This window comes from Mesocricetus auratus, unplaced genomic scaffold (genome assembly GCF_017639785.1).
Source record: "Mesocricetus auratus isolate SY011 unplaced genomic scaffold, BCM_Maur_2.0 Super-Scaffold_6731, whole genome shotgun sequence".
NCBI classification, from domain to species: domain Eukaryota; kingdom Metazoa; phylum Chordata; class Mammalia; order Rodentia; family Cricetidae; genus Mesocricetus; species Mesocricetus auratus.
This window is the reverse complement of record NW_024429185.1, coordinates 1,002,439-1,029,870: the sequence shown is the minus strand read 5'-3', so window position 1 is coordinate 1,029,870 and position 27,432 is coordinate 1,002,439. Positions and strand designations below refer to the sequence as shown.

At 53.3% G+C, this 27,432-nt stretch overlaps 3 protein-coding genes across 13 annotated transcripts in view; all 3 read right to left on the bottom strand.

Annotated features, from left to right (window-relative positions):
- The window catches only part of Pbx4 (PBX homeobox 4), a 39,869-nt gene extending 35,897 nt beyond the window's left edge, over positions 1–3,972 (bottom strand). Inside the window, exon 1 of one of the 5 annotated variants that reach the window (XR_005875949.1) lies at positions 3,765–3,972. Coding sequence is in view for 3 of the 5 variants with exons in the window: in XM_040742034.1 (XP_040597968.1) it covers positions 3,765–3,907 (143 nt within the window). In the remaining 2 variants the exon portion in view is untranslated. The remainder of the gene's footprint in view (positions 1–3,764) is intronic. The other 4 variants (XM_040742034.1, XM_013125325.3, XM_021223056.2 and 1 more) reach the window with 4 other exon arrangements.
- A 2,852-nt stretch (positions 3,973–6,824) lies between these two features.
- Positions 6,825–12,898, bottom strand: Lpar2 (lysophosphatidic acid receptor 2). 2 transcript variants are annotated; one of them, XM_005086157.4, is made up of 3 exons: positions 12,423–12,898; positions 10,896–11,637; positions 6,825–8,616 (listed from the first exon to the last, which is right to left on the bottom strand). In XM_005086157.4, exons 2-3 carry the CDS (start codon positions 11,626–11,628, stop codon positions 8,303–8,305), a joined length of 1,047 nt encoding a protein of 348 aa, XP_005086214.1. In that variant the 5' UTR covers positions 11,629–11,637; positions 12,423–12,898; the 3' UTR covers positions 6,825–8,302. The 2 variants fall into 2 exon arrangements, with proteins under 2 accessions (XP_005086214.1, XP_012980715.1); XM_013125261.3 differs by having other exon boundaries at positions 10,896–12,898.
- Positions 12,899–13,028: 130 nt separating this feature from the next.
- Positions 13,029–26,648, bottom strand: LOC101839520 (GEM interacting protein). 6 transcript variants are annotated; one of them, XM_040742030.1, is made up of 22 exons: positions 26,521–26,648; positions 25,579–25,663; positions 24,727–24,814; positions 24,590–24,647; positions 24,210–24,335; positions 24,048–24,112; positions 23,846–23,953; positions 22,262–22,342; positions 21,992–22,162; positions 21,768–21,905; positions 21,305–21,549; positions 20,265–20,368; positions 20,106–20,195; positions 19,734–19,811; positions 19,499–19,653; positions 18,872–19,060; positions 18,645–18,782; positions 18,351–18,547; positions 17,689–18,076; positions 15,711–15,824; positions 14,583–14,652; positions 13,029–14,477 (listed from the first exon to the last, which is right to left on the bottom strand). In XM_040742030.1, exons 1-22 carry the CDS (start codon positions 26,537–26,539, stop codon positions 14,098–14,100), a joined length of 3,087 nt encoding a protein of 1,028 aa, XP_040597964.1. In that variant the 5' UTR covers positions 26,540–26,648; the 3' UTR covers positions 13,029–14,097. The 6 variants fall into 6 exon arrangements, with proteins under 6 accessions (XP_040597964.1, XP_040597966.1, XP_040597965.1 ...); XM_040742032.1 differs by having other exon boundaries at positions 21,353–21,549; XM_040742031.1 differs by having other exon boundaries at positions 24,739–24,814.
- Between the last annotated feature and the right edge of the window lie 784 nt (positions 26,649–27,432).

Sequence of the window (27,432 nt, the reverse complement as noted above, 5' to 3'; positions counted from 1 at the left end):
GTAGAAGTGGGGTGTCTCAGGCAGGGTCTCAGGCATCTCAGTAGAAGTGGGGTGTCTCAGGCAGGGTCTCGGCATCTCAGTAGAAGTGGGGTGTCTCAGGCAGGGTCTCGGCATCTCAGTAGAAGTGGGGTGTCTCAGGCAGGGTCTCAGGCATCTCAGTAGAAGTAGGGTGTCTGCAGGCAGGGTCTCGGCATCTCAGTAGAAGTGGGGTGTCTCAGGCAGGGTCTCAGGCATCTCAGTAGAAGTAGGGTGTCTGCAGGCAGGGTCTCGGCATCTCAGTAGAAGTGGGGTGTCTCAGGCAGGGTCTCAGGCATCTCAGTAGAAGTAGGGTGTCTGCAGGCAGGGTCTCGGCATCTCAGGTTGGCTCACTATGTAACAAGGTGAGCTTCATGCGCTTCTGAAGACAAAAGCCAGGGCTCCTGCAAGTACACTGGAGGGAGATGCTCTATCACCTGAGCCGCACTGCCAGCCCTAAGTGCTAAGTAGCTTTTGTTCTTCTACTTAGTAAACTGATCTCACTGCAGGGCTAGGATACATACTGTCAGACCCCACTCTCACCTCAAAGCAGGCCCTTTCAATAAACACCCATGCTCCAAAAGGACTCCAACCCTTTTCTATTTGCTAATCCTCCTAGCAGGTGTAAGCACAGTAAACTGCCTTGTAAAGCAGATCTCCACAGCCCTGACACTGGTATGGGCACGTGGGACAGATGGTCTTAAAATGCTTTGACTGCACACCTTTAATTCCAGAACTCCGGAGGCAGAGGCAGGCAGATCTCTCTGAGTTTGAGGCCAACCTGACCTCCAAAGCTATTTCTGGGACAGCCAGAAGAACTGTTACACAGAACAACCCTGTCTCAAAAACCAAAACCAAACAACCAACCAAGCCTGCTTTGATTTTTTTTCTCTGCTATTGAAACTGGAATGGTGGCTGGAGAGATGGCTGTGGTGAAGACACTGTCTGCTCTTGCAGAGCGTCTGACTCCATTCCCAGCACCCCATGGCACTTCACAACTTCCAGGGGACCCGATGCCCTCTTCTGACTTCTGCTGGCATCAGGCATGTATTTGGTATACATACATTTGTGCAGGCTCTCACACACGAATTTAAAAATACATTTTTAACTGGGCAGTGGTGGCGCACGCCTTTAATCTCAGCACTCAGAAGAAGAGGCAGGTGGATCTGTGAGTTCAAGGTCAGCCTGGTCTACAGAGTGAGTTCCAGGACAGCCAGGGCTACACAGAGAAGCCCTGTGTCAAAAGACAAACAGAAACTTCATAAATGAGGAAAAACTGGAATAAAATCCTAAACCCTTACTGAGAGGCGCAAACTCTGTAACTGTGTGAGAAGGCTTCAGGTTCTCTCTAAACTTGACCCTCTTTTCCTGACTCCTGGGATCTGGTGAGGGTCTGTCCCTTCTCCAGATAGCTTCTCACAGCTTGCCAGTCCTTTTCTTAGCTCAGTCACAATTCCTCTGTGTGTGCTTTTCCACTTCCTGTCTCTGTCCCAAACCCCAGCTCGTGAAGGTGAAAGCAAGGACTACTTCAGCCCTAGAACACTGCCATCACATAGTCATTATCAGACCTGGGTTTGGTTTCCAGCACCCACATGGTGACTGACAACCATTTGTAACTCCAGTTCCAAGGACTCTGACCTCCCAGGGGTCCAGGCAAGTACATGGTACACATAAAGGCATGTAGACAAGATACTCATACATTTAAAACAATCCTTAAATTTTTAAATGAAAAAATAATAAAAATGGGTTCTGAAGTCAGATGCATGCCTTTAATGTCAGCACTTATAGACAGACGGGTGATCTCTGAGTTTGAGGGCAGCCTCATCTTCAGAGTGAGACCCTGCCCGCCCCTGTCCTCAAAAGGAGGGGCTTCTTCAGAAACTGGAGGAATGGCTCAGTCAGTAAGGTGTCTGTCTTAGAAGCATAAGAACCTGAGTTCAGATTCCCTAGCACCATATAATAAAGCTTGACATGATGGCATCTGCAACCCTGGTGCTGTGGGTGTGGGGTGTCACACAGATGTCACCTGGAGCTGTGGGTTTAGGGGACATCACACAGAAAAGGATGCCAGGACATCAGCTCATCTGTCATGCCTGGGCTCAATGAAACCCTGTCTTAAAAACACAGTAATAGCCAGCCGGGCAGTGGTGGCACATTCCTTTAGTCCCAGCACTTGGGAGGCAGAGGCAGGAGAATCTCTGTGAGTTCAAGGCCAGTTTAATCTACTACATAGTGAGTTCCAGAAAATCCAGGGCTATACAGAGAAACCTTGTCTCGGAAAACAAAAAACAAACAATACAGGTAATCAAATAATGACTCCTAGGACCTATCCAAGAACTGAATCCATTCTGGGCTTCTGCCAACACGTTTCTTTTATCTTTCTGAAGCAGCAATTCTATAAGTATACAAAAGCCTGAGCCTGGACGCAGGTTCCATGGTAAAAGTGGTTGTTGCCAACATCAGCAACACAAATTTGATCACATGAACCACATAGAGGAAGGAAAGAACCGACTTTCCCAAGTTTTCTCAGACACATGCCTACACAAACAAAAAACAAACAGAACACAGCACGACAGGAAGGCAGTGAATACTGACCTCAAACCACACACACACGCACCAGGATTGTGTGCTTGTGCACACACACAAAATCACACCCACACATACACCTACACACACATGAAAGAAACATTTTTAAAAGGCTCCTGGCTGGCTGTGGCTCAATTGTACCTAAGAAGCTCAAAGCCCCGTGTCAACCCGGAGGTTTGGGGGTGCACGCGTGTCCTCCTAGTACTCAGGGAAGCTGAGGTAGGACAGTCACAAGTTCACGATTATCCTGGGCTACATACTGAGCTATATGTTGAGTTTCAGCCTGAGAAACATGGGTCCTCTCCCAAACACAAAGGAAAATAATCGTTGGGGTGTGGTCAATGGGTGCACATAGTTCTCATCCCAGCACTCTGGAGGTGTAGGCAGGATGATCAGGAGTTCAAGGTTATCTTTTACTATATATCGAGTTTGAGGCCAGCCTGGTAGTAAAAGCGGGAGCGTTTGGAGGGGAGGTGTTGGAGACATGGCTTAGGGGTTAAGTACAACACTCGTTACTCTTCCAGAGAACTTGAGTCCCCAACACACACATCGGGCGCACACACATATACACATTTAAAAAACAACAACAAAACGTTAAAAAAGGGTGCCAGCCGGGCGTTGGTGGCACACACCTTTAATCCAGCACTCGGGGGCAGGGGAAGGAGGATCTCTGAGTTTGAGGCCAGCCTGGTCTACAAGAGCTAGTTCCAGGACAGCCAGGGCTACAGAGAAACCCTGTCTCAGAAAAAAAGGAAGAGAAGGGGGAGGAGAAGGGAGAGGGGAAGGGGGAGGGGAGGGGGAGGGGGAGGGGAGGAGGGGAAGGAGGGGCAGGGGAAGGAGGAGGAGGAGGGGAAGGAGAAGGAGGAGGAGGAGGAGGAGTCCCTTTAAGGTCCACCCAGCTCTCCATATCCATTTCTGAAGGTTCTCAACGGTTCCTTCATCAAATCTCCCCAGTTCAGCTCTTCAGTGCAGATTCGCGGTCCCGGCCCGGCCAATCAGACGACTACATCACTTGCTCTTCCAACGTCTCCGGGTCCCAGGGCTGGGCCCTCACCCCCATAAGCCCGACGCCCCCTTTCCTCACGAAGCCAGGCTCCACTCCCTCTGCCCGTCCCCATCCTCATCCCGCCTCCGCCCGTCCCCTCCCTGCCTGGGCGCCGCACCTGGCCTGAGCCTCGTCCAGGCTCTGGTCGGTGATGGCCATGATCTGCTGCAGGACGTCGCTCGTGTCACGGCCCAGTGGAGCTGCGGGCGCCGGGCGGCGCGGGGCGGGCGGCGGCGGCACGGGACGCTGCGGGGCGGCCATGGGCGACGGGCCGGGCTGCGATGAGGAACAGCCGAGTTCTCGCGCGTGCGCATCAGTCAACCGCCCCGGCCCAGGCGCCACGCCCCTTCACGCCCAGCAGCCAATCACCGCTGCGCACCGCCTGCGGAACCGCCCCGCAGGCATCTTTCACCAATCGGCACGGCGCACCGCTCTCTCACTCGTGACGCACCCCAAACAGTCTTTTCAACGGATACCGAGGGACCGGTGGAGGGTTGTCTAGGAAACAGCGCTTCTCTTCCCCGCCCCCAGGACACGCCCCCCCTCGGGAGCCGTCACCAATCAGCGCCATGCACTGCCCCTCTTTCCCGGAGACTTGCCCGAAACTGGCCTTCTCCACTGCCAGCCGGAACCCGGCTGAGGGTTGCCTTGGTAACGACGACCGCCGGCTTTTGCTTCCGTCTCGCGCACTCTATGGCTCCCGCCCGGCAGAGGCCCACACCCCTTGGGTGTCCGGCTCTCCTGCCTTCGCTCAGGTTCCCGGGTCGGCCGGGGTCCCACTTCTTCACAACCCCAAGCATCTCTGAGTCTCCTTGGATCCTCACCGTCCTTCCTCAGAGCTTTCCAAAACCTCTGGCTGGGCATGGGGCACACGCCTTTACTCCCAGCATTAGGGCAGCAGATCTCTGAGTTGGAGGCCAGCCTGCCCTACATAGTGAGTTTTGGTACTGCCTGGGTTATGTACAAAGGCCTTTTCTCAAAAATAAATAACTTGAGACGGAGTAGCCCAGACTGACCTCATATGTGTTATGCAGTGAAAATTGCCATGTTGGGTCAGCAACTGTGTTCATTCACACATGACCTCACAAAATTGGGCCGCTAACATGCTCTTGTGGAAGGAGAGGACACTCTCCTCGTAATGGTGAGGGTGGGTGACACACTTCGGTGCTGTAGCTGCCCATACTCTGTAACCTCAAGAAATGGCCTGGTCCACAAAACTGGACTTGAGTAAAATGGTTTCTTTCCTGGTGGCACCCCCAGGAAAAGTCATGTGACAAGGTCAGTGAGACCCTGAGAAAGGTGTGAGTCATAAGGAGAGTGGAGGGGGCCACATCCAACCTGGACGGATAACTACACAACAATTCCCCACAAGTTCTGCGCCCCTGTGGGGTCCCTTCCTGTGTTTCTCAGGCACAGTCCCTCCAGTCCCCAGAACCCTGTCTTGTTTCCCTGAAGTTCTCTATTCCCCTGATGTTGCTGAGGCCCGGATGAAACCTGGAGATATGTGTAGACGTCGGGAAGGAAGCTAGAACTGAGCACCTGTCTCCACTAGAGAAAGTCAGCTGTCCCTATTATGTTAGCTATATCCAGTCTGGGAATGATCCCAGTCTGTTCTCTCTTATTTTGTCATGCTGCGTGTGTGAGTGTGTGTGCGTCTGCAGGAACACTCCATGGCACCCGTGTAGGTCAGAGAACAACTTTCAGGGCTGGGTTCTCTCCTACCACACAGGCCCAGAGATTGAACTCCTGTCAGGCTTGGCAGAAAGCTCCTTTATCTGCTGATCCTAGGCCTGCTCATTCCTTTCAACCCCAGGACCCAGGCCTAACAAATGATGGCGAGTGCCTACAAAATGAATGCCTACCCTTGGGCATACCCAGGTCAGACAACTCTTACCTGCCCTTCATCTCTGATTTGGGATTTGTGAAATGACAACAGGCCCCTCAAGCAAAAGAAAAAAGTCACAGAACCTCCCAGAATCTGTTTGCTCTGATACAGAATTCAGACAAAGGCTTGGTGGGGGTGGCTGGGAAGCCCATCTTCATTGTTACTGAAGAGGACGCCCAGGTAACAGGTGGGGCAACGGGGAGACCTCAGGGGTACCTGTGTAAGAACAAGGGAAGCCCTCTCGTGAAGGAAACCATAGGCCTGGCCCAGCAATAGGAAGTAACAGAACCCATAAGGGGCTGAGAGCGGTGGTCCGTACAAAACGTCATCCAGGGGCACAGCACCACACAGGCCTGGTTTGTCAGGAAGGGAGAGGACTATAAGTCCCAAACTTGATGCCACCTGACAGGAGAGATCTGGACTTCGGGAGGGGTGGCTGACAGGGAAGTGCTTGCCACTCAAGTGTGAGGACTAGAATCCAGAGCCTCAAAAAACCATAAATGCAGGGCTGACTATAGCCCCAGCCCTGGAGGGCTGTGACAAATGGTTCCTCAGAGCAGCTGTTCGGATGAGCTCTGGGTTTGACTGAGACCTTGCTTCATTGTGTACTGTGGCAGAGCCTCAGCTAGGATTCCTGACACTAACCTCCAGCCTCCACATGTACACAAAGGTCCAAGAATACCCACATCACGCAAAAATATGCACACATCTAAGCACTCCCTAATCCCATCTCAGAAGGCAGAGACAGGTGGATCTGAGTTCAAGGTCAGCCTGGTCTACAGATGGAGTTCTAGGACACCTAGGGCTACACAGAGAAACCCTGTCTCAGAAAAAAAACCACTCAGAAGTGGGAAAGGGAAAAACAAGTTGACAAATCCCTCAACAGAACATGGCTAAGCTGACTTGGAGACCTATGCACAGGTGAGACAGCCGACCCTGAAGGCCATGAGGGCCCCAGATTCAGGGTTTGATGGATGCCTCAGTATACAAAGAGACAGGGTTAGCAGGCCTGGAGCTCCATGGAAGTAGCGACATTGTCCTTCATGAACATCTGGCAGTTCCTGGGTTGTCACCTTGGGAGCCTGGCTGTAGGTGTACACTGTCCACGTTGGATCAAGAACTACCCAGCCCCACAAGCTTAGTCTTGTGTCCTCACAGAGGTAGGGGTGGCATTTCCCTTTGGAAATGACTCTGTGACAGAGTCCTGTGGCAGGCAGGGAATGGTCTAGTGTATGCAGTGTCCTGGCAGTGGAAAATGAAAAGCATTTACTCTAGAGACAGAAGCGTTTTCAGTCCTTTGGAAACGGATGCTTTAATGTCTTAAGAATTTGGCCTCAGATAAGACAGAGGTTCAAATTCCTGCAGCTGCTCGGCATGTGGATCTGGTTGAGAGCCGATTCCTTCAGTGAGGTGGAGCAGGGGCCTGCACGGACGGCTTTCTCTGAGCCCAGAGACTCTCATCTCAGGCCTGGCATCTCCCAGCTCTTAGGGGACTGAAGAGCAGAAAGTCCAGGTAAACTTGTGGCTTAATTCCAGGCTCCATGGGACACTGAAGCCCCTTCCTCGGGGGTTTTCTGTCCCTCCTGGTGTGTCTGTGTCATTTCTAAGCTGTGCAGTCAGACACCGGCTACTTCTCAATATGGTCTCAGGCTTCTCATCCCAGCACTCAGGAAGCCGAGGCAGGAAGACAGCTGTGAGGTGGGAGTCAGCCTGAGCTACACAGTGAGTTCTAGGATGGCCTGAGCTATGTGTGAGATACTGTGCCTAAAATAATAATAATAACGGGGACAAGTAGAAGGAAAAGACTAACACAACCAGAAGTCACCACAGGTTTTTGAAGAGGGAGACAGAGACAGGTAGAACATTTGGCAAAAGAAAACAGATGCAAGGCTCCAGGAGAAAGACTGGATTATAGCTTTAATCCCAGCACAGAGGACTGAGAGGCAGGACGAATGCAGCAAGTTCAAGGCTGGCCTAGGCCACAGAAACCCTGTCTGGGGGGGGGGGAGGCAGGCATCAGGAAGAGGGCGCTGAGGACAGAACAGGAATGAATTCAGGGCCTGAGATTCCATGCTGAAGGAGTCTCACTAACTGTGAGACATGATAGATGACTCTAGGACATAAGGACAAATTGCCTGAATTAATAACATAAAAAACCTCAACCAAGCAAATGACCCTGACAACATAGGAGTGGAAAGGCTTGCCCTGTATCATGGGATCCTCCATGCAAAAGCTGATCAACACTCTTAGGAATCAACTCGAGCGCCAGCCGTTGGAAGGTGGAGCCGGGAGGATTAAGAATTCAAGGCCAACCTCAGTTATACAGTGAATTCAAAGCCAGCCGAGGCTACATGAGATCCTGTCTCAAAAAACCCAAGATAAACTAGCCTCAGGAAGACAGTACCCCTATAGTCTAGCCTGTAACAGTGGGTCCAGTCTAACCTGGGACAGCTTCACCTCTTCTGCTCTGAACACCTACAGCACCATGTAGGAAGAAAGAGTCCACAGGACATACCAGAGACATACAGTAAAACTATGAAAATGTCTGATAAAAAAAACCTAAAACCTGAGAAGATAACTGAGAGCCAGACTGCCAAGCACCTTTGGATGCTCTCCCAGGTGCATGGAGATACCCCCTGATCCCTGTCCTGAGGTGGGCACACCCGAGGCCCTGGGAGCATCGAGGGCCGTGCATCTGCGGGGCTGGATTGAGCCAGGGGAACCGCAAGTGTCCGTGTGTGCAGCCTGTCTCCTGCCTCAGTCCACAGAAGCTAAAGGGTGGAGTCCGTCAGAGGGTGGCCATTCTCAGGAAGCATGATGCGGGTGCTGGCACCCATCCGGGCAGAAGATGCGTAACGGGCAGGTTTGTGGTTGGGCCAGCGGAGGCACACGCAGCACAGGAGGCGGCGGAAGGTTCGGCGCATCTCAGCATCTCGGCAGGAGTACACCACTGCATTCACCAGGGAGTTGGCCTCAGCCAGGAGTAGGAAGTACTTCTCCACAGCCAGGACATTGCAGGATTTGCAGTCCAGACCGTCCAGGAGCAGCACCACCTGGCCCGGCGTCCAGCACACCACGAACGCCCCTGCAGGACACAGGCAGGGAGTGGGATGATGGGTAGGTGTGGGGTTGATGATGGTGAGCCCCCAGGAGACTTGCCCGAATCACTCTGTGCTCAGGCAGTGACCAACTGTGTGGCAAATACCACATAAGCTCCCTGTAGGGGCAGAACTGCTTGGAGGGGACAGACACCTTTCTCCAATTTGCCTGCCAGAGGGGTACCTTTCCTAACCAGGACAAAAGAGCCCAGGGCCCTGGAACCTTCTATAGGAGGGAGATTGGTTCACTAAAGGATGGGACAGGAGTTCATCTTGGAACAGGCTAGTTACAGAGTAGAGAATCAACCCTGGACCAGGAATAGATTATACTATACTATACTAAAAGCCCCAAATCCAGCCGGGGGTGGTGGTGCACACCTTTAATCCCAGCACTCGGGAGGCAGAGGCAGGAGGATCTCTTGAGTTTGAGGCCAGCCTGGTCTACAGAGCGAGTTCCAGGACAGGCTCCAAAGCCACAGAGAAACCCTGTCTTGAAAAAACAAAACAAAACAAAAGCCCAAAGAGGGACTATTGCTAAGACCAAGGACCCAAATTCCCATGTGAATGATGAAAAAACTGGTTCCCAGAAGTTGTCCCCAAACCTGCACAGATGGGCTGACGTGTAAGAGCACACATATCTGTGCGCGAACACACATTAAGTGTAAAATATTCTATTTACATGCATGCGTGTGAGGGTAAGCTACATGCAGGTGGGCACTGTCTTGGAGGCTAAAAAAGGGCATCAGATTCCTTGGAGCTAGAGTTCCAGGTAGTTATGAGCTGCCCAATGTGGTCTTGGGAATTGAACAGGAAGTGCTCTTAATCGCCGAGCCACTTTCTAGCCCCAGAAAAGAATAATTAAACTCTAAAGGGGAGCCAGGTGGCACACGCCCACCAGCCCAGGGAAATAGAAACAGGAGGGTCAGGGCTTCAAGGCATGCCTTAGCTACATATGGAGTTCATGAAACCCTGCATTAAAAAATAATGGGGTAGCCAGGCGTTGGTGGCACACGCCTTTAATCCCAGCACTCAGGAGGCAGAGGCAGGCAGATTTCTGTAAGTTCGAGACCAGCCTGGACTACCAAACGAGTTCCAGGACAGCCTCCAAAGCCACAGAGAAACCCTGTCTCTAAAAACCAAAAAAAAAAAAAAAAAAATGGGGTGGTGCACATTTTAATCCCAGCACTTGGGAGGCAGAGAGCAGTTTGAGGCTAGCCTTACCTACAGAGTGAGTTCCAGGATAGCCAGGATTATTTAGAGAGACCCTGTCTCAAAAAACAGAAACAAAACCCATGCCATGTGGAGGGGAGCATACCTTTCATCTCAGCACTGGGGAGGCAGAGGCAGGTGGATCTCTATGAATTCGAGGCAGCCTGGTCTACTTAGTGAGCTCCAGGTTAGCTAAGGCTACACAGTGAGAACTTACTTCAAAAGAAAATCAAACAAAGAAATAAGCAAAACAACAACCAGGGCTGGAGAGAGACGGCTTAGTTGTTAAGAGCTGGTACCTAACCCAGTTCCTAACCCTGTATCAGGCAGCTCGAAACTTCCTGCAATCTCAGCTCCAAGGGCTTAGGATGTGCTGGCCTCCACACGCCTGCACACATTGCCACAAGCCCAGACACACATACATACATGCACAAATAAAAATAACCTTACAAAAAAGGAAAGGCTGGGTATGTAGTGACCCATTCCAAGCACTCAGGAGGCACAGGTAGGCAAATGTCTGTGACTTTGAGGCCAGCCTGGTCTACAGTGTGAGTTCCAGGACAGCCAGGGATACTTTGTGAGACCTTGCCTTAACAAACAAGCAAGAACAACATAAAAACAGGGCTGAGGATATCGATTGGTTGGTAGTGCTTGCCTAGCCTGCACTAAACCGTCACTCCAATCCCTCACACCTAAAACCAAGGGTGGCAGTACACATCTACAACCCTAAAACCGGGAGATGAAGGCGAGAGGCTGAGGTTCAAGGTCATCTCCCATTACCACATAGAGAGTTTGAGGCCAGCCTGGGCTACATGAGACTTTGCCTCAAACAGAATCAAACAAACAAGACCTCTAAATGGTTTCCTTGGAAACATGAAAACTGGAGGCTGGCTGAGGGCGCATCTTCCCTCTGTGGAGGCTCTGCCTGGTCTTGTCATGGGATTTCGTATTTTGTTCTCCCCTGCATTAACACCCCCCTTCCTTCAAAGGTCACTTCCTCAGTTCCCCAGGGTCCTCTGGAGGTTAGGTCCCTGAGGCTGTCAAAGCACCCACTCACCCAAGATGATGACAACAGTCTTGACTAGGCTGAGTGTCGTCTCTCGGTAGCGGGGATGGCAGCTGACATGCTCTGCCATGCGTTCCACCCGTCTGCGCACATAGAAGAAAATGCGTATGTAGACGGCTAACATGAGCAGGAAGACGAGCAGGCTGGAGAGGGCCCACACAGCCAGGTACGAGCGGCTGAACAGGGGCACCATCCGTGAGCACCTGTCCAAGTCACAGAGGCAGTGCCAGAAGTGAGCAGGCAGCAGCCCCAGCCCCAGCGCGGCCGCCCACACGCCCACAATGAGGGCGACCACACGGCCCCTGGGCAGGCGGCTGTGGAGCTGCACGGCCATCACACTGCGGTGCCGCTCCACAGCGATGGCCAGCAGTGTGGCCACCGACGCTGTCAGGCTGGTGTCCAGCAGGCCCTGTCTCAGGAACCAGCCTTTGACAGAGAGCCTGGCGGTCCGTGGGCCAGTGTGGAACATGAGGAAGAGGTAGGCCATGCCGGCAAAGAGGTCAGCGGCAGCCAGGTTGCCTAGAAGGTAGTATATGGGCTGGTGGAAGCGCCGGTTGGAGGCGATGGCTGCGATGACCAGCAGGTTGGTGAGCAGCACCAGCACACTGACTGTTAGCCCCAGGGCCACCACCAGCACGTCCTTGGGGCGCCAATGAAGGCTGAGCTCCTTGCCACTGTTATTGTAGAAAAAGCCAATGGTCTCGTTGTAGTAGCACTGACCCATGATGGCCACCTGTGGATATGGGAGGAGAGAGGTCAGCGCAGGTGGCCCCTGAGGAAGGAACAGGCAGTGGCCAGAGAATCAAGACTGCCTGAGTGCAATCCACAGGTCCAGAGGCCCTCTGGGTAAGGTGTCTGTGGTGAGAGCCAGAGTGATCTCAAGCAGGGTTCCTCTACATATCCCACCTGGCCTAGAACTCCCTATAAGACCAGACTAGCCTCAAAATCAGAGATCCGCTTGCCTCTGCTGAATGCTGCCATAACAATTTTCAGAGGGATGTCTGATGTTTTTGTTTTCTGCTCTTTTAAAATCTGAAGAACCCACAGCAGATGCATCTTCGTGGCAATTCAGAGCCTCGCGCCACCAATCTAAGACCAGGTTGGTCACCTGTGGTTTCCGAGGGGCGTGGGAGGGTTGGCTGGGGCACAAAGGCAGCACGAGCGGCGGGCAGGGCAGTCTGAAGTCACACTGGTGCCAGTGCAGAGGCCAGGGGGCGTGAGCACACCAGAGCGAGGTTCCTAGTCAGCACCCGGAGGGCAGTGCCGAAGCGCAGAGGTGACTTAGCGTGAGCAGGGGAGACAGACAGACCGCCCCAGAAGTTGAGTTACAAGCAGGATTCCGCGCAAGAGCTCTGGAAGCGAGCCATTCCGGGGTGGGACGGAGGACCAAGAGGCCTCCGGGACAAAGGAGGGAGTTTCAGCGACCCTGGGCTAGAGGAAGGTTGCGGAGAAGAACCGGAGCGCTTCACTCTCTCCGGAAGCCTGCACCCACCCTGGTCCGGCTGATACTTGCCTTACCTGCGCCTTCAGTCAAGCGGCAGAAGGGGCGGGTTCGCGGGGGGTCGAGGCGGGACCGAGACCCATGGCCCCTGCGATGGGGCGGCGGTGGCGCAGCTGAGTCCGGTGTGCTTGGAGCCCCGGGCCGAGGAGGCGGGAGAGGCGGAGCCCTAAGGCCACGCCCCTACCTGCCCCAGCTCTTGGTCCCTGTGGGCTGTCCCGCCCCCTGGAGCGTACCACCCCCACGTCGGAAGTATGGTCTCCTGAAACTGCTGCCGACCCGCCTGCTCCCCTCAGCCCCGTTTTCCGCTGTAGGACACCCCTTCCACTCCGTACCCCGCGCGCTTGCCCTTTCGCGCCTTTGGGGCTGAGTCACCTGACATCTGTAAAGATCCTCAGGGGTGGCCCCCCACCCCCGCTTCCTGTCCAATCCTGTACCGAGCTGCAAGCCCCGCCCCGCCCCTTCGTGGTCAAGCTGGCGGCTGGACCCCCGGCCCACTGCTGCTACGCCACAGGCACCCGCAGACCCTGTGCGCCACCCTGGCTTCCCGCGGTCTCCCCTGGCTCTGGCCTGCAGCCTCCTCCCCTGGCCTCCCCCGTCCGCAGCACACAGCTCCATTGTCCTGATTATCTGCACCGGGTTGTATTTGATTATGTAGAACCGGATCAGGGACACAGAGCTCTTGCAGGACCGAGTGACTCATCTGGGGCTCTAGGGCCTACATTAATTGCCTGTGGGTTTCATAGGGTGGATTTTACAAGCCTTGGTTCCTCAAGTCAGTAATAAAAGATGCTGTTCTTACTGGTGATCTCTTTGTCAGCCTTCCCTGGCAAAGACAGATGTGCAAGAACATAACAGGATTTTTATATTTTTTTTATTTTTTGTTTTCTAAGATAGAGTTTCTCTGTGTAGCCCTGGCTGCCCTGGAACTATATAGACCAAGCTGACCTCGAACTCAGAGATCTGTCTGCCTCCGACTCCTGTGTGCTGGAATTAAAGGCACGTGCCACCATGCCCGGCGTATTTGTTTGAATTAAAATTTAATTTTATTTGTGCATGTTTATGTGCAGCAGTCAGACGACTGGCAGAGATTGGTTCTCTCCTTCCACCAAGTGGGTCTGGAAGACCCAGCTCCGACTGGTCTGGCTTGGCAAGCACCGTTGTGCTCAGCCATCTCACCGGGGACTCCAGACTTGGGAGGCAGAGAATTTCTCTGAGTTCTATGACAACCTGGTTTACACAGAGAGTTCCAGAACAGCCAGAGTTACACGAGACCCCCCATCTCAAAACAAACAAGTGAAAAAGGCATAAAAGGAGGTGACAGGCTGAACTACACCAGCTATTCACTTGGAATCTGTCAGGAAGGCAAGTGGCAGTGGGGGCAGGGGCGGCAGCTATCTGTCTCAGAGGTCAGAGACTGGGGAGACCCCAAGGATCTTCAGCCCTGTACTGACCATTGAGTACTGACCCAGAATCACTGTGCACTTGTGTTGCCTTGCTGTTTTAACCTCCTCTGGCAGGGAGATGTTGAGACACTGCAACCAAGTGTTTTAGGACTTCTCCAAGATGAGTGGTCGTCCTTTCCCAACTGTCTCTCCCCATACCCCCATTGAACTGGTTTGGTTACCAGGGAGAGCAGGCAGGGAAACATACAGGGCCATCAGCTCAGTCCTGGGTCCCCCAGGATGGGAGTGGTCAGAGATGCTCCTCAGATTCCTCAGGCTCAGTGTCAGCACAACAGGTGGCCCTGGACACAGCCTCACTGTCCAGCTTGGAGAGTAGCCGGGCTGTCTCCTGGGTGATCTCGAAGTGCTTGGGCACAGGGTTCCGGCGCAGGGGGCTGCCTTCAGGGGAGGCAGAAGCAGGGCCCAGATTTCGTCCCCTCAAACTACCTCGGTGCACTGTTGAGACAGTGACAGGCGTCTCCTCACACAGCTTGGAAGCCACCAGAGCCAAGCTGGACAGCTGATGAGTGACTGGTCGTACACCTCCCCGGAAACACTTCACTGGCTGGCGACTGAAATGGCCCCGGGACTGTGTTCCCAGGAGCAAGTCCTCAGGGTTGTGGCTGGACCCTGTGGGGTGATGAATGCTAAGCATCCCCAAGTTCTCAGGATGCACCCCAGGAGTGGCCTGTCAGCCAAGCAATGTTGGGACAGAGAGCTCCCTAGCATACTCACCTTCCCCTGCCCCATCTCTGGGGTTTTCCACCTCTTTCTCCTCCCTTTGGTCCCTCTGCAGAGTTGCAATCTGCAGGAAGAAACCCAGAATTTGACTTCCAACAGTAAAATCCGTTTTAGAGTCTGTGGGGGGCTCAGTGGGTCAGAGTCTTTGCTGTGCAAGTGTGAGGGCCCGAGTTTGAATTACTGGCATCCTTGTAAGAAGCCAGGCATGGCTGGAAGTGCTCGTGACTACTATAGTGGGGGTGGAGAAGGGTCCTGGGAGCTCACTGGCATGCCAGCCTAGCTGAAATAGCAAGCTACAAGTTCAGTGAGTGATCCTGTCTCAATGCACACAGCCAGTGCTCATCTGCTGCTCTCACGACAGCTAGCAGAGTCTGGCTAGCCTTTTCTAGTGCTCGCACATGCCTGGTGCACACTTTGCCCCTGAGATTCATTTGCTTCTTCCCAGTTTCCTTGCCCACCCATTACAGTCCAGGACTGCACACAGCACACGCTCCCAGCCAAGGCTCGCACTGCTCCCACTGCCTGGCACACCCCTCCCAGATCTGCAAGCGCCTCTTTGCACGTCTTTCCCGCGACATGCTGGCCTTCGCTCAAACCCACATTTCCATAAGACTTGCCCAGATTATATTCCCTGCTACAAAGTCCTCTAGACCTCGCCTTACTCCATCCTCTTTTCTTCACAGGACCTTGTAATTTTGCATGTTTATTTTTGCTTTTTTCCTCTTGGGTCAGACACCAAGAAGAGGGGTTTTGTTTGTTTTTGTTTTTAGACAGGCCTTCTCTGTGGCTTTGGAGGCTGTCCTGGAACTCACTCTGTAGACCAAGCTGTCCTGGAACTCACAGAGATCCACCTGCCTCTGCCTCCCCAGTACTGGGATTAAAGGTGTGGGCCAATGCCTAGCCAGGAGGTCTTTGAATATCTATTTCACTGATAGATCTGAAACTCCTGGTGCTTAATACTTTAAAACAAATGGGTGCCGACTGCACTAGGCAGCAGAGCTGTCCCAGCAAGGATTCTGCTACCCATTCTTACCTCTACGGCCAGCACTGGTCAAACTAGAGGGGTGGGAGAAGGTTTAAAAGGCAGGAGGGGAAATGACCAGTGGGTAGAGTAGTACTCACTGAACAATCCTGGTAACGATCATAAGCCCCGGAACCACATGCAGGACTGGTGAGACAACCCAGGGGGTGACGGAAACTGCCACCAGACCTCACAGTGAGTTTGATTTCCAGACCCTACTTGGCAGAAGGAAAGAACTGATTCCCGCAAGCTTCTTCTCACCTCACACCTATGCCCTTGTGCCCCTCCCACTAAATACATGAATATGGTTTTTTAAAAAGCTGGATTTGGGGCAACCACCCATAGTACTAACTCTTCTGTGGTGGGATGGGAAGCCCCTACTGGTCAGTGAGCTGAAGTGCGAAGAAGCAGAAACAAGACTGGAAAGGTGGCTGCTTCTGGAAATTTCCTCTGACCTCCACACACTAAATAATAACTTTTCTCCTCTCTCTCTCTCTCTCTCTCTCTCTCTCTCTCTCTCTCTCTCTCTCTCTCTCTCTCTCTCTCTCTCTCTCTCTCTCTCTCCCCCCCCTTTGTTTGCTTTGTTTTTCATGACAGGGTTTCTCTGTGTGGCTGGCTGTCTTGGAACTCTGTAGACCAGGCTGGCCTTGAACTCAGAGATCTGCCTGCCTCTGCCTCCTGAGTGCTACAATTAAAGGTGTGCACCACCACCACCCAGCATAAATGCTTTTCTTTTTCTCTTCTTTTTGAGACAGGGTCTTGCTGTTATGTAGCTCTGACTGTTGGCTTTAAACTCAATATGTAGATCAGGCTGGTCTTGAACTCCCAGAGATCTACCTGTTTTTGCTTCCTGAATGCTGGTTGAAGGTGTGTGCCACCATGGCCCAGAGAAAAGAAGGTGCCCAGAAGGGAGGTGCTCACCCAACTGCTATTCTAGCACTCAAAGCACAAAAAAGGCGGGAAGATCACAGAGAAAGACCCTATCTCAAAATCAAATGAAACAATACAATAAAAAGGCAAGTGTGTCTGGGCTGGGGAGATTGCTCAGTGGTTAGGTGCACTGGCTGTTCTTCCAGATACCCTAGGTTCAATTCCCAGCATGCACATGACAGCTCAAAACCATCTGTGACTCCAGTTCCAGGGGATCTGACACCGTCACAGACATACATGCAGGTAAAAAACACCAATGCACATTTAAAAAAAAAAAAAGACAGCTGGAGCCGGGCAGTAGTTTAATCCCAGCACTGGGGAGGCAGAGGCAGGCGAATCTCTGTGAATTCGAGGCCAGCCTGGTCTACAGAGTGAGTTCCAGGACAGCCTCCAAAACAATACAGAGAAACTCTATCTCCAAAAACAAAAAAACAAAAACAAACCAGAGTTCCAGGACAGTCTCCAAACCTACAGAGAGACCCTGTCTTGAAAAACAAAAACAAAAAATAAACAAACAAACCAAAAGGCAAGTGTGTCATCTTAGCTACTTAATAGGCTGAGACCAGAGGGTCAGTAAACTCAAGGTCACCCTGGCTTACATCATGGATTCAAGGCCAATCTGGCAATTTAGGGATACTCTACCACAAAATGAAAACTAAAAGGAGGTTGAATAGGTATCTGCTACCAAGCTTGGCAATTTCAGTTCCCAGGCCCTATATGTTAGAGGGGAGCTGACTCCCTTAAGTTTTCTCTGATTCCCATGTGATGTCCCCCACAATAAATAAACAAATAAATAAAATGTAATAAAAAATGGGCTGGGGAGATATTCAGTGAGTAAAGGTACTTGCCACCAAGTTTAAGAACCAGAATTCCATCCCCAGGATCCACATGGAGGGAGGACAGATTGTCCTCTGGCTTTCATACTCACGCCGTGATGCGTATGTGCTTACAGATACACACTGTCTCTCTAAATTAATGCTTTTTAAAAATGCCAAAGAAACAAAAGTAAAGAGAGCTGAGAGAGTGGCTTAGTGGTAATCACACACCTAACACACACCATGCTCTGAATTCAATACCCAGTTGTCCAAAAGAAGGGGAATTAAATACAGACAAGGCCCTCCCACACCTGTGGAACAAGCAGGCACTTACCTCAGGAGCTGTGACCTCAGGATACTTCTCCAGGGTACTGTGGTGTCTGGGGTCTGGGCTGGAGTCTGAGGCAATGGTCAGGGACTGTGTGTCTTGGACATGAAGCAGGGCTGGGTGCTGGGGACTGGATTCGAGGAGTGCAGGAGACAGGCCAACGTCTCGGGTCAGGGACTCAGAGGCTAGAGCGAGCTCATCCATTCCAAAGATCTGCTCATAGTTCACAATGAGGTACTCAACAAGCTGGGCCTGGTGACCAGAGTCCAGCAGGCAGGCCACGGGGCTGGCACTGGGGGCCCTGAGTACATCTGGTGGCCTTAGCAGGGTTGGCCCAAATACAATCCCCAAGTTGTTGGCAGACATCTTGTTTTCTTCAAACCGAGCGGCCACCCTGAGGATAGGGTGGGGAGAAGGGTCAAACATGGAGTTGGAGAAGGGTAGGACCCATGGGCTAGCCTGGTGACTTGGCCAGGCCACTGGAAAGCAGTCTGTTTGAGAGCAGAGACAGTGTTCACACAGACAGTGTCAGGGTTAGTTATGGGTATCCAGGACTCTGAGCTCAGAAGAAATATGAAAGGTCAGAGGTTAATATGAGCCACACAGGTAAGCAGTTACGTGTCTAGGGAAAGAGGGCCATGATTCACAGCTTAGGGACCCATGCACACCTGAACAGATGGGCCACCAGGTGCCGCAGGGTGCTGTAGTTAGAGTCAGGCAGCTGCACCAAGAGGGTCTTCAGCGAGCGAATAATCTCAGGGCTGGGGCTGGGGGTCCCAGGGTCGTCCCCAGGGTCTGCATGCAGGGTCTTTGCCAGAGAGATGAAGGCGTCGTAGAAGTGGAAGGGGACCACGGGATCAGTGAGCTGGTGGGGGACAGGAGTGTGGGTGGGCGGCTGAGGGTCCTGAGACAGAGGCTGCGGGTACAGGCTCCTGTCTACACCACAGCCCTGAGCCACCTACCTCCTGCAGAAATCGCTTAAGGACACTGGTAATGTCATGAGGAGAGTTTCCTGACAGTTCAACCAGTGCTCGGCCGTTCTCGAAGGCCTGGCACAGCCGCTCCACGCGCACTCGAGACCCACTGACCCGATAGATGCCCTGCAGGTAGAGGACTTCTATTCTGTGACCTGGCCATCAGTGGGGACAGATCACTTGTGGGAGCGATCAAGAATGAACATGGTGCCTACCTGCAGGCCAAGGGCACGGTGCTCTATCTCAGCTGTGCACCGGGTAACCACAAAGGGCACCTCCTCAGGGAAATCTCTGGGGAGTTGTAGGAAGTCAACCCCAAAGAGAGGCATCCGGGCCGGAAGCCGCTGGTGTCCACAAAGGATGAGGAGGGTCTCCAGGCAGCGCTTGTGACAGGTCAAAAAGCACTGGGGCGGGGGAGAGGTCACAGGGTTAGGAGTTCAGCTGGGGACAGGAAGGTCAGCAGGAAAGCCAGGGAGTGGAGAATGCGAAGAGAAGTTAGACCTGACCAGTGAGGCGGTGCAGCAGGTAAAGGTGCTTGCTGCTAAATCTTGACAATGATCCCCAGGATTCACACTCAGGAAGGACAGAGATCTTTAAATCATCCTCTAGCACACACACACACACACACACACAGACACACACATGCACACACACAGACACACACGCACACACATGTACACACACCACACAGACACACACATGCACACACACACACCAAGCATCAACAGTGACAGAGGTCATCAGACAAAGGTAGGTCCTAGAGCAAAAGAGCGGCAGGGATCTGGGTCAGCGTGTTTGGTGAAAGTCAGAAGGGGTCATCAGGTCTCCAACCTAGGTCACACCTCTTCACACTCTGTCCCGCTGACCATGAAGGCTTCGCATTCTCTGCACTTGGCTGGGCCGCGCAGCCGCCGCAGCCGGTGGGTCTGAGCAGCGGTGGACAGTGTCCACTTCCTGAAGGGACTGCCGAGTCCATTCTCGATCCCATCCCCCAGGTCTGCAGGGAGGGAGGTCAGCGCTGTCAGGGCCACCCCCTTGTCCCTGTACGTCCACCTGCCCACCCATGTCCAGCCTCACCAGGGTCTCGCTCCTCAAAGTCATCAGAGGACTCAGTGCCTGTAGACGATGCCTTCACAAACCTCCGAGTGCCAGCTCCTGGGGTCAGAGGGGCACAGAGGTAGAGCCATTACGGTGGTCATGGGACAGGCTAGGTCTAAGGAGATGGGTTTTGTCTTCAGGGCTTCCAAAAACACCCAGAGACATCCTTGAGAGAAAGAGTCCAGGAATGTCTGGTGGTCTCGAGGGAAGTTCCGTCACTTGAGGGTCAGAGTGTGGGGTAGATCGGAAGCTGAAACCTAGGCTGCAGACTAGAGGTAAGCTTGGAGCTGGAGGCTAGTCGTGGGAGGTGGGAGGGTTAGTATGACAGGAAAGGGTCAGTCCTACACTTACCTGGGCTGCAAGTAGGGGACTCCAGGGACTGGGATTCACTGCCACCGCCTACACTGTCCACATCACTGCCTGGAGTGGGGCCTGGCATCCCTGGGTGAGACAGGTCAATTAGACTGGCCCAAGCCCAGGCCTCGACCCACCGAGCCTCTGTGAACCTACCCTGGCTGCCTAGGCTGGTATCCTCCCAAGGGCCAGGCTCGCAGGAACCCTCCTCCAGCCTTGCTTGTAGGGGCCCTGAAAACTTTTTTGAATCCTGAGGGGAACTGGGAGAGAGAGATTTGAGGGCTTGATCCCCAGGAAGCTGGCCTGGGTGACATCAAGCAGGCATAGCATCTGGGTCCCAACTCCAAGGATTTGCAAGCTCTGGTGTCCAGGGCCATCTTAGCCCCATAAGGGTCCTAGCCCCACCACTCTAGGACAAAAGTCCCCCCCACGATCCTGTAAGTTCCCCTAACTAAAGCTGTTGAGTCATTTCAAAGCAAAGAAATAGACAACAAGCACATGCAGGCTGGAGAGGCGGCTCAGAGGCTGTGAGTATTTGGCTGCTCTTCCAGGACCCAAGCTCAGGTCCCAGCACCCACATAGGTGACTCACAACTCTAGCTCCACAGGATCTGATGCCCCCTTCTTGTCTTTTGAGGGTACCTACACACAGGTGGCATATACATATATATCCAAATATTTTTTTTCTTTTTGGTTTTTTGAGACAGGGTTCCTCTGTATAACAGTCTTGGTTGTCCTGGAACTCACTTTGTAGACCAGGCTGGCCTTGAATTCACTGAGATCCTCCTGCCTCTGCCTCCCAAGTGCTGGGATTAAAGGCATGTGCCACCACTGTCTGACCAAAAATAACTTTAAATAAAAAGACACTAAGTGAGTTCCAGAATAGCCAGGGCTACATGGAGAAACTCTGTTTCAAAATATCCCAGGGCCCAGCAGTGGTGGCACAGGCCTTTAATCCCAGCACTCAGGAGGCAGAGGCAGGCGGATCTCTGTGTGTTCAAGGCTAGCCTGGTCTACAGAGGGAGTTCTAGGACAGCCAGGGATGAGAAACCCTGTCTAATAAAACAAAACAAAAATCCCAAAGATGTTAAAGAAATGGGGATTAGTTGGGAGTATAAAGAATTCAGCTGGGGTGGGAAGGACCAAGAGGGTAACACAGGTGAACATAATCAAAATATATTATACATATATTAAAACCTGGCGTAGGGCTTCTGGGCTGACTCCAAGCCCAGCACTAGGGCCCACCTGTGCAGCACAGGCATGAACTCCTGGAAGCAGAAGGCGGGAGATGGTGGTGGTGGAGGCCCAGGCTGCAGTGTCCGCACAAACTCCTGGTAGCGCTGACCAGGCTCAAACGGAGCACAGCACTCAGCCAGAGCAGAGAAGGCACGAGGTCCACGCTCTGCCTGCGACCCTCGCAGCTCAAACAGGCCCAGCGTCACCTACAAGGATGGAGACACGTATAATCTCAGAGGGCTGGACCTGGATTCCTAACCCTTACCAATAAATAAGGCCAGTGCTTGTGGGCGGGGCCTGCCATTGGTAGGTGGGGATGAGGATGTCACCAGGTTTGGGGGCCTGCAGTAAACACGCGAAGACTCAGGGACAGAGGAAAGGGGTATTTACTGGTGCCCAAGTGTAACGCTGGGGAGAGCCTCACCCGCCTAAGCACTTCGTCTCCTTGAAACACCAGCTTGCGTACATGCGACACTATCCGCCGCTTGGTGGTCTCCAGATCCTGATGGCGCATATTGGCCTCCCGGACGCAGGTCTGGTATAGAGCTTCTGCCTCTTGTGCCTGGGGAAATCAGGGCAGAGACGACTTGAGTGGACTGGAGTTGCGGGGAGTGGAGTATCCAGACGTTAGGGGTTCTTGGTATCCACCTTGGCCTGTGCCTCCTCTCGGGAGCGCCTTCTGCGCTCCTGCTGCTTGCTGGATCCGGGAGCTGCCTGGGGGGGAGGGTCCTCAGGGGTCCCCTGGGAACGTGCCCGCAGGTCCTCTCTGCGCTGGATGTACTGGAGCCGGGCGCGCCGCAGCGCCTGCACCGCCTCATTCTTAGGGGCGATAAGAGGCCGGTAACCCCGTGTGGTCTACACAGGCTGTTCTCCGGGGCAGGGTTCATCTACACAGGGCCCGTCTACACGGGGTCTTACCATGCGCTTCTGCTCCTTGAGCCACTGCTCCTTGAATTCCTTCCTCCACTTCTCAATCTCCATCCTTTTTGCTGCCAGAGGCTACAGGGAGGAGGAAGGGCGTGGAGAAGCGGCTTGCAAGGGCTCTCCCCTCAACGGGCCACACACCCGACACAGGCCGGACCCCTTTTCTGAAACTGTCCTTTCAACCAGGCCTGCTCTACCCTAGGCCCATGGACATGAGCAGAAAGTTACGTCTTTTCTGTAGGGCTCAGACATCCTGAGGTTTCATTCCTGAGAAATGTCATCCTGATACCCCTGTGTTTTCAATGAAAACTTTTAAATTTTATTTTAATTATTTTAAAATGTGCGTATGTGTGCAGGCTTGTGCACATGAGTGTGGGTGCCTATGGAAGCTAGAGGCATCAGATCCCCAGGTAGGGTTGCCGGTGGTTGTGAGCTGCCACTCATGGGTGCTAGGAACCAAACTCAGGTCCCCTGCAAGAGCAGCATGTGCTCTTAAACCCAAGCATCTCTACAGCCCCCTTTAAACGTTTACTTAATTTTTGTGTTTGCATATGTGTAGGGATACATTTCTGCCAGCATGTGTAAGGTCAGAAAACAGTTTGTGGAAGGTAGTTCTCTCCTTCTTCCATACGGGTCCCAGGGATTGGTGGCAAGCATCTTTACCTTCTGAGCTAACTCCATGGGTTCCCTCTTTGGTTTTTGCTTTTTTTTTTTTTTGCTACTAGAGATTTGAACCATGGCATGTGTTTGTTACCTAAGTATTCTACTATTGAGCTATATCTCCAGACCTTCTTTTTAAAAAATCTAATTATTATTATTACTGTGTGTGTGTGTGTGTGTGTAGGCAGAGACAGCTCCATCTCTCTCCTTCTACCTCTATGCGGGCGTCAGAGACCGGATTCCGGTCCTCAAGCACCTTGACCTTCTGAGCGATCTCCCTGACCTGGTCTCACTACAAGGGCTAGCTGGCTACGCCTCCAAGACTCCTGCCTGGCTTAGCCTCCCCAGTGCTGACATTGAAGGTGTGTGTCACCAGGCCCGGCTTGAAATCAGTATTCTTTTCTGTTTTGTTTGTTCAAAACTGACTCATGGTTAGCTCAGGCTGTCCTAGAACTTATTATGTAGATCAGGCTGGCCTCAGAGATCTACCTACCTTTGCCTCTCAAGTGCTAGGATTAAAGGCATGCACCACTATGCCCCAGGAAACCAGTATTTCTAAGTTGAAGAATTTCAGGATTTGGGATTGGGGGGTGTAGTTCTGCTGGTAGAGACTTTCCTAGTACCCTCACACCACCCTCCTCTCAGATGAAAGCACCCTGTGTGGGTGTGTAGAGTCTCACATGATGCTGGGCTCGAATGTCAGTGTAGGAATGTTTGAAAAGATGCTAAACATCTCTAGGCTCCGGCTTCCTTCCGAGGTGCACGAGTGTGAGCGCCTGTGTGCATGTGCACCTGTGTGTGTGTGTTTGCACCTGTACGTGTGCGCCTGTGTGCGTGTGTGTTTGTATGTGCGTGTGCGCCTGTGTGCATGTGTGTTTGTATGTGCTTGTGCGCCTGTGTGCGTATGTGCTAGCTCACCTGGTAGTAGTCTCTCTTCTGCTGGGCCAGCGTTTCCACGGCCAGGGCTCCCAGGCTGAGGTCATGCTCCAGAAACAAGGTGTAGATGTATTGGAGTGGCATTTGGCTCTGGGGTAGAGTGCAGAGCTGTTGAGAAACTGAATGGACAGGGACAGAGGACCGGGGCAGGGCGGGGCAGGCGGGACTCAGGGGAGGCTGGTACCTGCTGGAGAATGGACACCTTGCCAGCCTCAGCGATTCTCATGACACTCTTAGCAAACTCGAGCTCTAGTGGGGAGGAGAGACGGTGGTGGTGGGGTCTACCCACAGCTGAGGTTAGGGTCTTGTGTGCCATCGGGGCCTGGGCAGAAAGAAGCCTCCTCACCATAGTTGGCTCTCTTGTCTGTCCAGGCCAGCAACTCCTTGGCATAGCGGCTCCATGCCTTGGCATACTCCAGGGCAGCATCCACACCGCCCTTGGTCCGAATGAGTCGCAAGTCTAGTTCTTCCTCTGGGACAAACAGGGAAAGAAAGCCCTGAGCCGCGCTCTCCTGTGAAGTCTTCCCTGCACTCTAAGACCAGACCGGTGGCTTCTGTTTCACACCTTCATGGGTCCTAAAGCCCCTTCTGGGGTCATTGTCAGTACCACAGCTTACTACTCAGGACTGGGGACCCTTTAGGACAAGGGGAGAATGGGGTCTATGATGCTCTGGTGAAGGGGTGACGCCTCTTCCTGCCCCATCCTTGCCTGAAATCCTCTCCTACCTGTGAGGGGCACAGCACCCTCGGAGGACGCATCACTCCAACAGGCGGCTCCACTGCTCTGGGGTAAGAGGACGAGAGACAGCATTCAGAAGTATGACAGGGGTGTGCCTCACTGAGGACCCTCATCCCGCCCCTACCTCCTCAGTCACCACTGTGGCTGTGGCAGTCGAGTCAGGCTCCAGGTCTTCTCTGAGTACAAAGTCTCCAGCCAGGGGGTCGAAAGCCCTGGGTGGGGAGGATAAGGGTATGAAGAAGCCATTTCTGCCCAGACAGTCCTTTGTTGGGGGAAGTTCTGTGGATGCTAGGACAGCTGGGGGAGGAGGGAAGCTATAGTCTTTGGTATTTTCTGTGTAATCTGAGGAGCCAGGTGGGGCCTCGGTTGGTTGGTTTGGAGACACAAGCTCATGTAACCAGGCAGGCCTTCAGTTCACTGTGTGGGCCTGACTCTCCCCACACCATACGTGTGGAAAGTACAAGGCTGCACTCCCATCCTGGTTGGTTTGTGCAGTCCTGGGGACGGAGTCCAGGCTTGTGTATGCCAGACAAGCCTTCTGTCAATTGAACTGCTTCCCCTACTCTCCCTTTATCGGTACAGGCAGGGTTGAATGCTGGGTCTGTGAACGCTATGCACAGGTCAGTTCCCAGCCACACCCCGTCCCCGGGGGAGGTCTTTTCCTAAAAGCAAGACTGAGAAAGGGTTTGGAGGGTCTTAGGTAATTTAGAGGTTCACAGAGTGGGACTATACCTATTTCAACCATTTTAAGGGATCATGAGGTTGTGTGTGTGTGTGTGTGTGTGTGTGTGTGTGTGTGTCGGGGGTTGTCTCCACATTTGAGATATACCCAAAACACCTGTGTACCCAGAACGCCAAGGCACAGGTGTTTGGGAGAGTTGTATCTTAGGCTCCGGAGGTTGGAAGTCAGTATGTCCAGATGTGGGGCAGCAAAGTTAGGGAGCTTGGCTAGATGTGGTGACAGGCTCAGACTCACACGTTCCCCAATGATATCTCGAGGTTGTCCAGGCTCTGGAAGATGTCACTGTACCTCTTCCTGCCCTCGGGAGTTGGGGTTACCTCTGGGGGAGGGAAGAGTAAGAAAACACGGGCCAACCACGGTCTCCCTCCACCCGCCGCGGTGGCAAAGCAATCTGCATGCACCTCGACCACTTTCAAGCAGAAGTGGAAGAGAGAGAAAGAGAGAGAGAAACAGAGATGGAGACAGAGACCTGAAGTCTTGGCCCAAGACTAGTGTGGGATGGGGCAGTGAGCTTTGATGGGGTCATTTCGGACAAGATAGACGGACCCAGGCAAAATCAGGGAAGCAATTGCTCACAGTCACAGACACCCACACAGGCACAGACCCACAAGCAAAGCAAGAGACCAGAAGGAGCCGCCACATAAATGCTGGATTAGACTGGCTTGACAATGCAGCCACAAGGACCCCAGGGCAGACAGATGGGAATGCACGTGGGACACACAGGCGCTTAGCCTGAGGCATAAACACACGCGAGTGCGGCCCGAAACCACGAGGGACAGGACTGAATGACACTCCGTACACACAAAGACGCAGGATACGTAACCAGCCTAGTCACAATTCTGCCACCGCCCCCTGGCCTGATGCCCCGCAGGGATCCTGGCCGTGACACCCTGCCCCCATCCATCGTATAATCAGAAGCAGAAGCGGCCACTTCCCCTTCCTGGGCCCCTTCCCCCAGGCATCCCGGGTGCCGGCTCTGCAGGGCAATCGGAGGGTTGGGGGCTGCAGGCGTGCACCCTGTGAGCTTCGGGGATCTCCAAGGTGCTCGGACCTTCCCAAGTCCTTCCCTTGCCAGTACTTCTTTCCCGGCTGTCAGGTAGCTCAGGGGTAAGGGGGGCTCCCTGGGTTAGGAGCTGAGGAGCTATGGAGAGAGGTCCCCCGGTCCCCACCCCCTACCTGTCTCCGTGGCGTCCATGGCGAAGCCCGGGGGCGGGGGTGGGGTGGGGATCGGGCGGCGGAGCGGAGATAGGGACAGGGCTGCGCGCTACCCGGGGACCAGCCCCGATTTCCTGCCTCTGCCGGCCCAGTGGTGTCGCCCCGCCCTACCTCTGCCACGCCCTGAGACGACACGCCCCCCTCCCGGAAGCAGCCGTCGCACTTCTGACTAGCTTCCAATGCTCAGCCCAGGATCCTCTTAGCTGCTGAGCCTCAGCGGATCAGGGGTCCCTTTTGTAGATTTGTTATCCCAACGCCTGGCAGTACTCCCTTTCAGCAAGCCTGGGTTCCCCGCCCCAGATCCTTGCCCCGCCCAGCGACTAGACCGAACTCCATGCCCAGGCTTTCAGATCTAGGCATGGAGAACTGATGTTATAAAGGCTGTAGCGAACTTGGTAGCTTTCATGTGTCAAGTTCCCTTTTTGGGGGGTAGGGGAGAGGTGACACGTCTCACGATTTGGCCTGGCTGACCTTAATTACGTGAGTAGACTGATTAGCCTCAAACTCAGGAGCCCCCCTGCTAAGTGCTGGGATTAAAGGTCTGGTTGGGTCAGCATCTTGAGACGGTACCCTTTCAGTGCACTGTTCTTAGGGACGGGCAGGGACACAAACACCTTGCACTGTGACCTCCAAGAACCATCCCAGGCTCAGGAGTCCCCACCTTCACGTGTTTTCCTTTGAAAGTAGGGAGACTTTCCAGTGGTGGCTAGGACCCTGCAGATCTGACTGCAGGGAAGTAGTCTTCACTGTGACAACACTGAGGGAGGCACATTGTTGCCGCTCCAGGGCCTGACACGTTAAAAGCCCAACAAATAAAGGATGGACATGACACAGAAAACCTGAGGTCTCCAGATCCAGGCCTACAAAGTACTG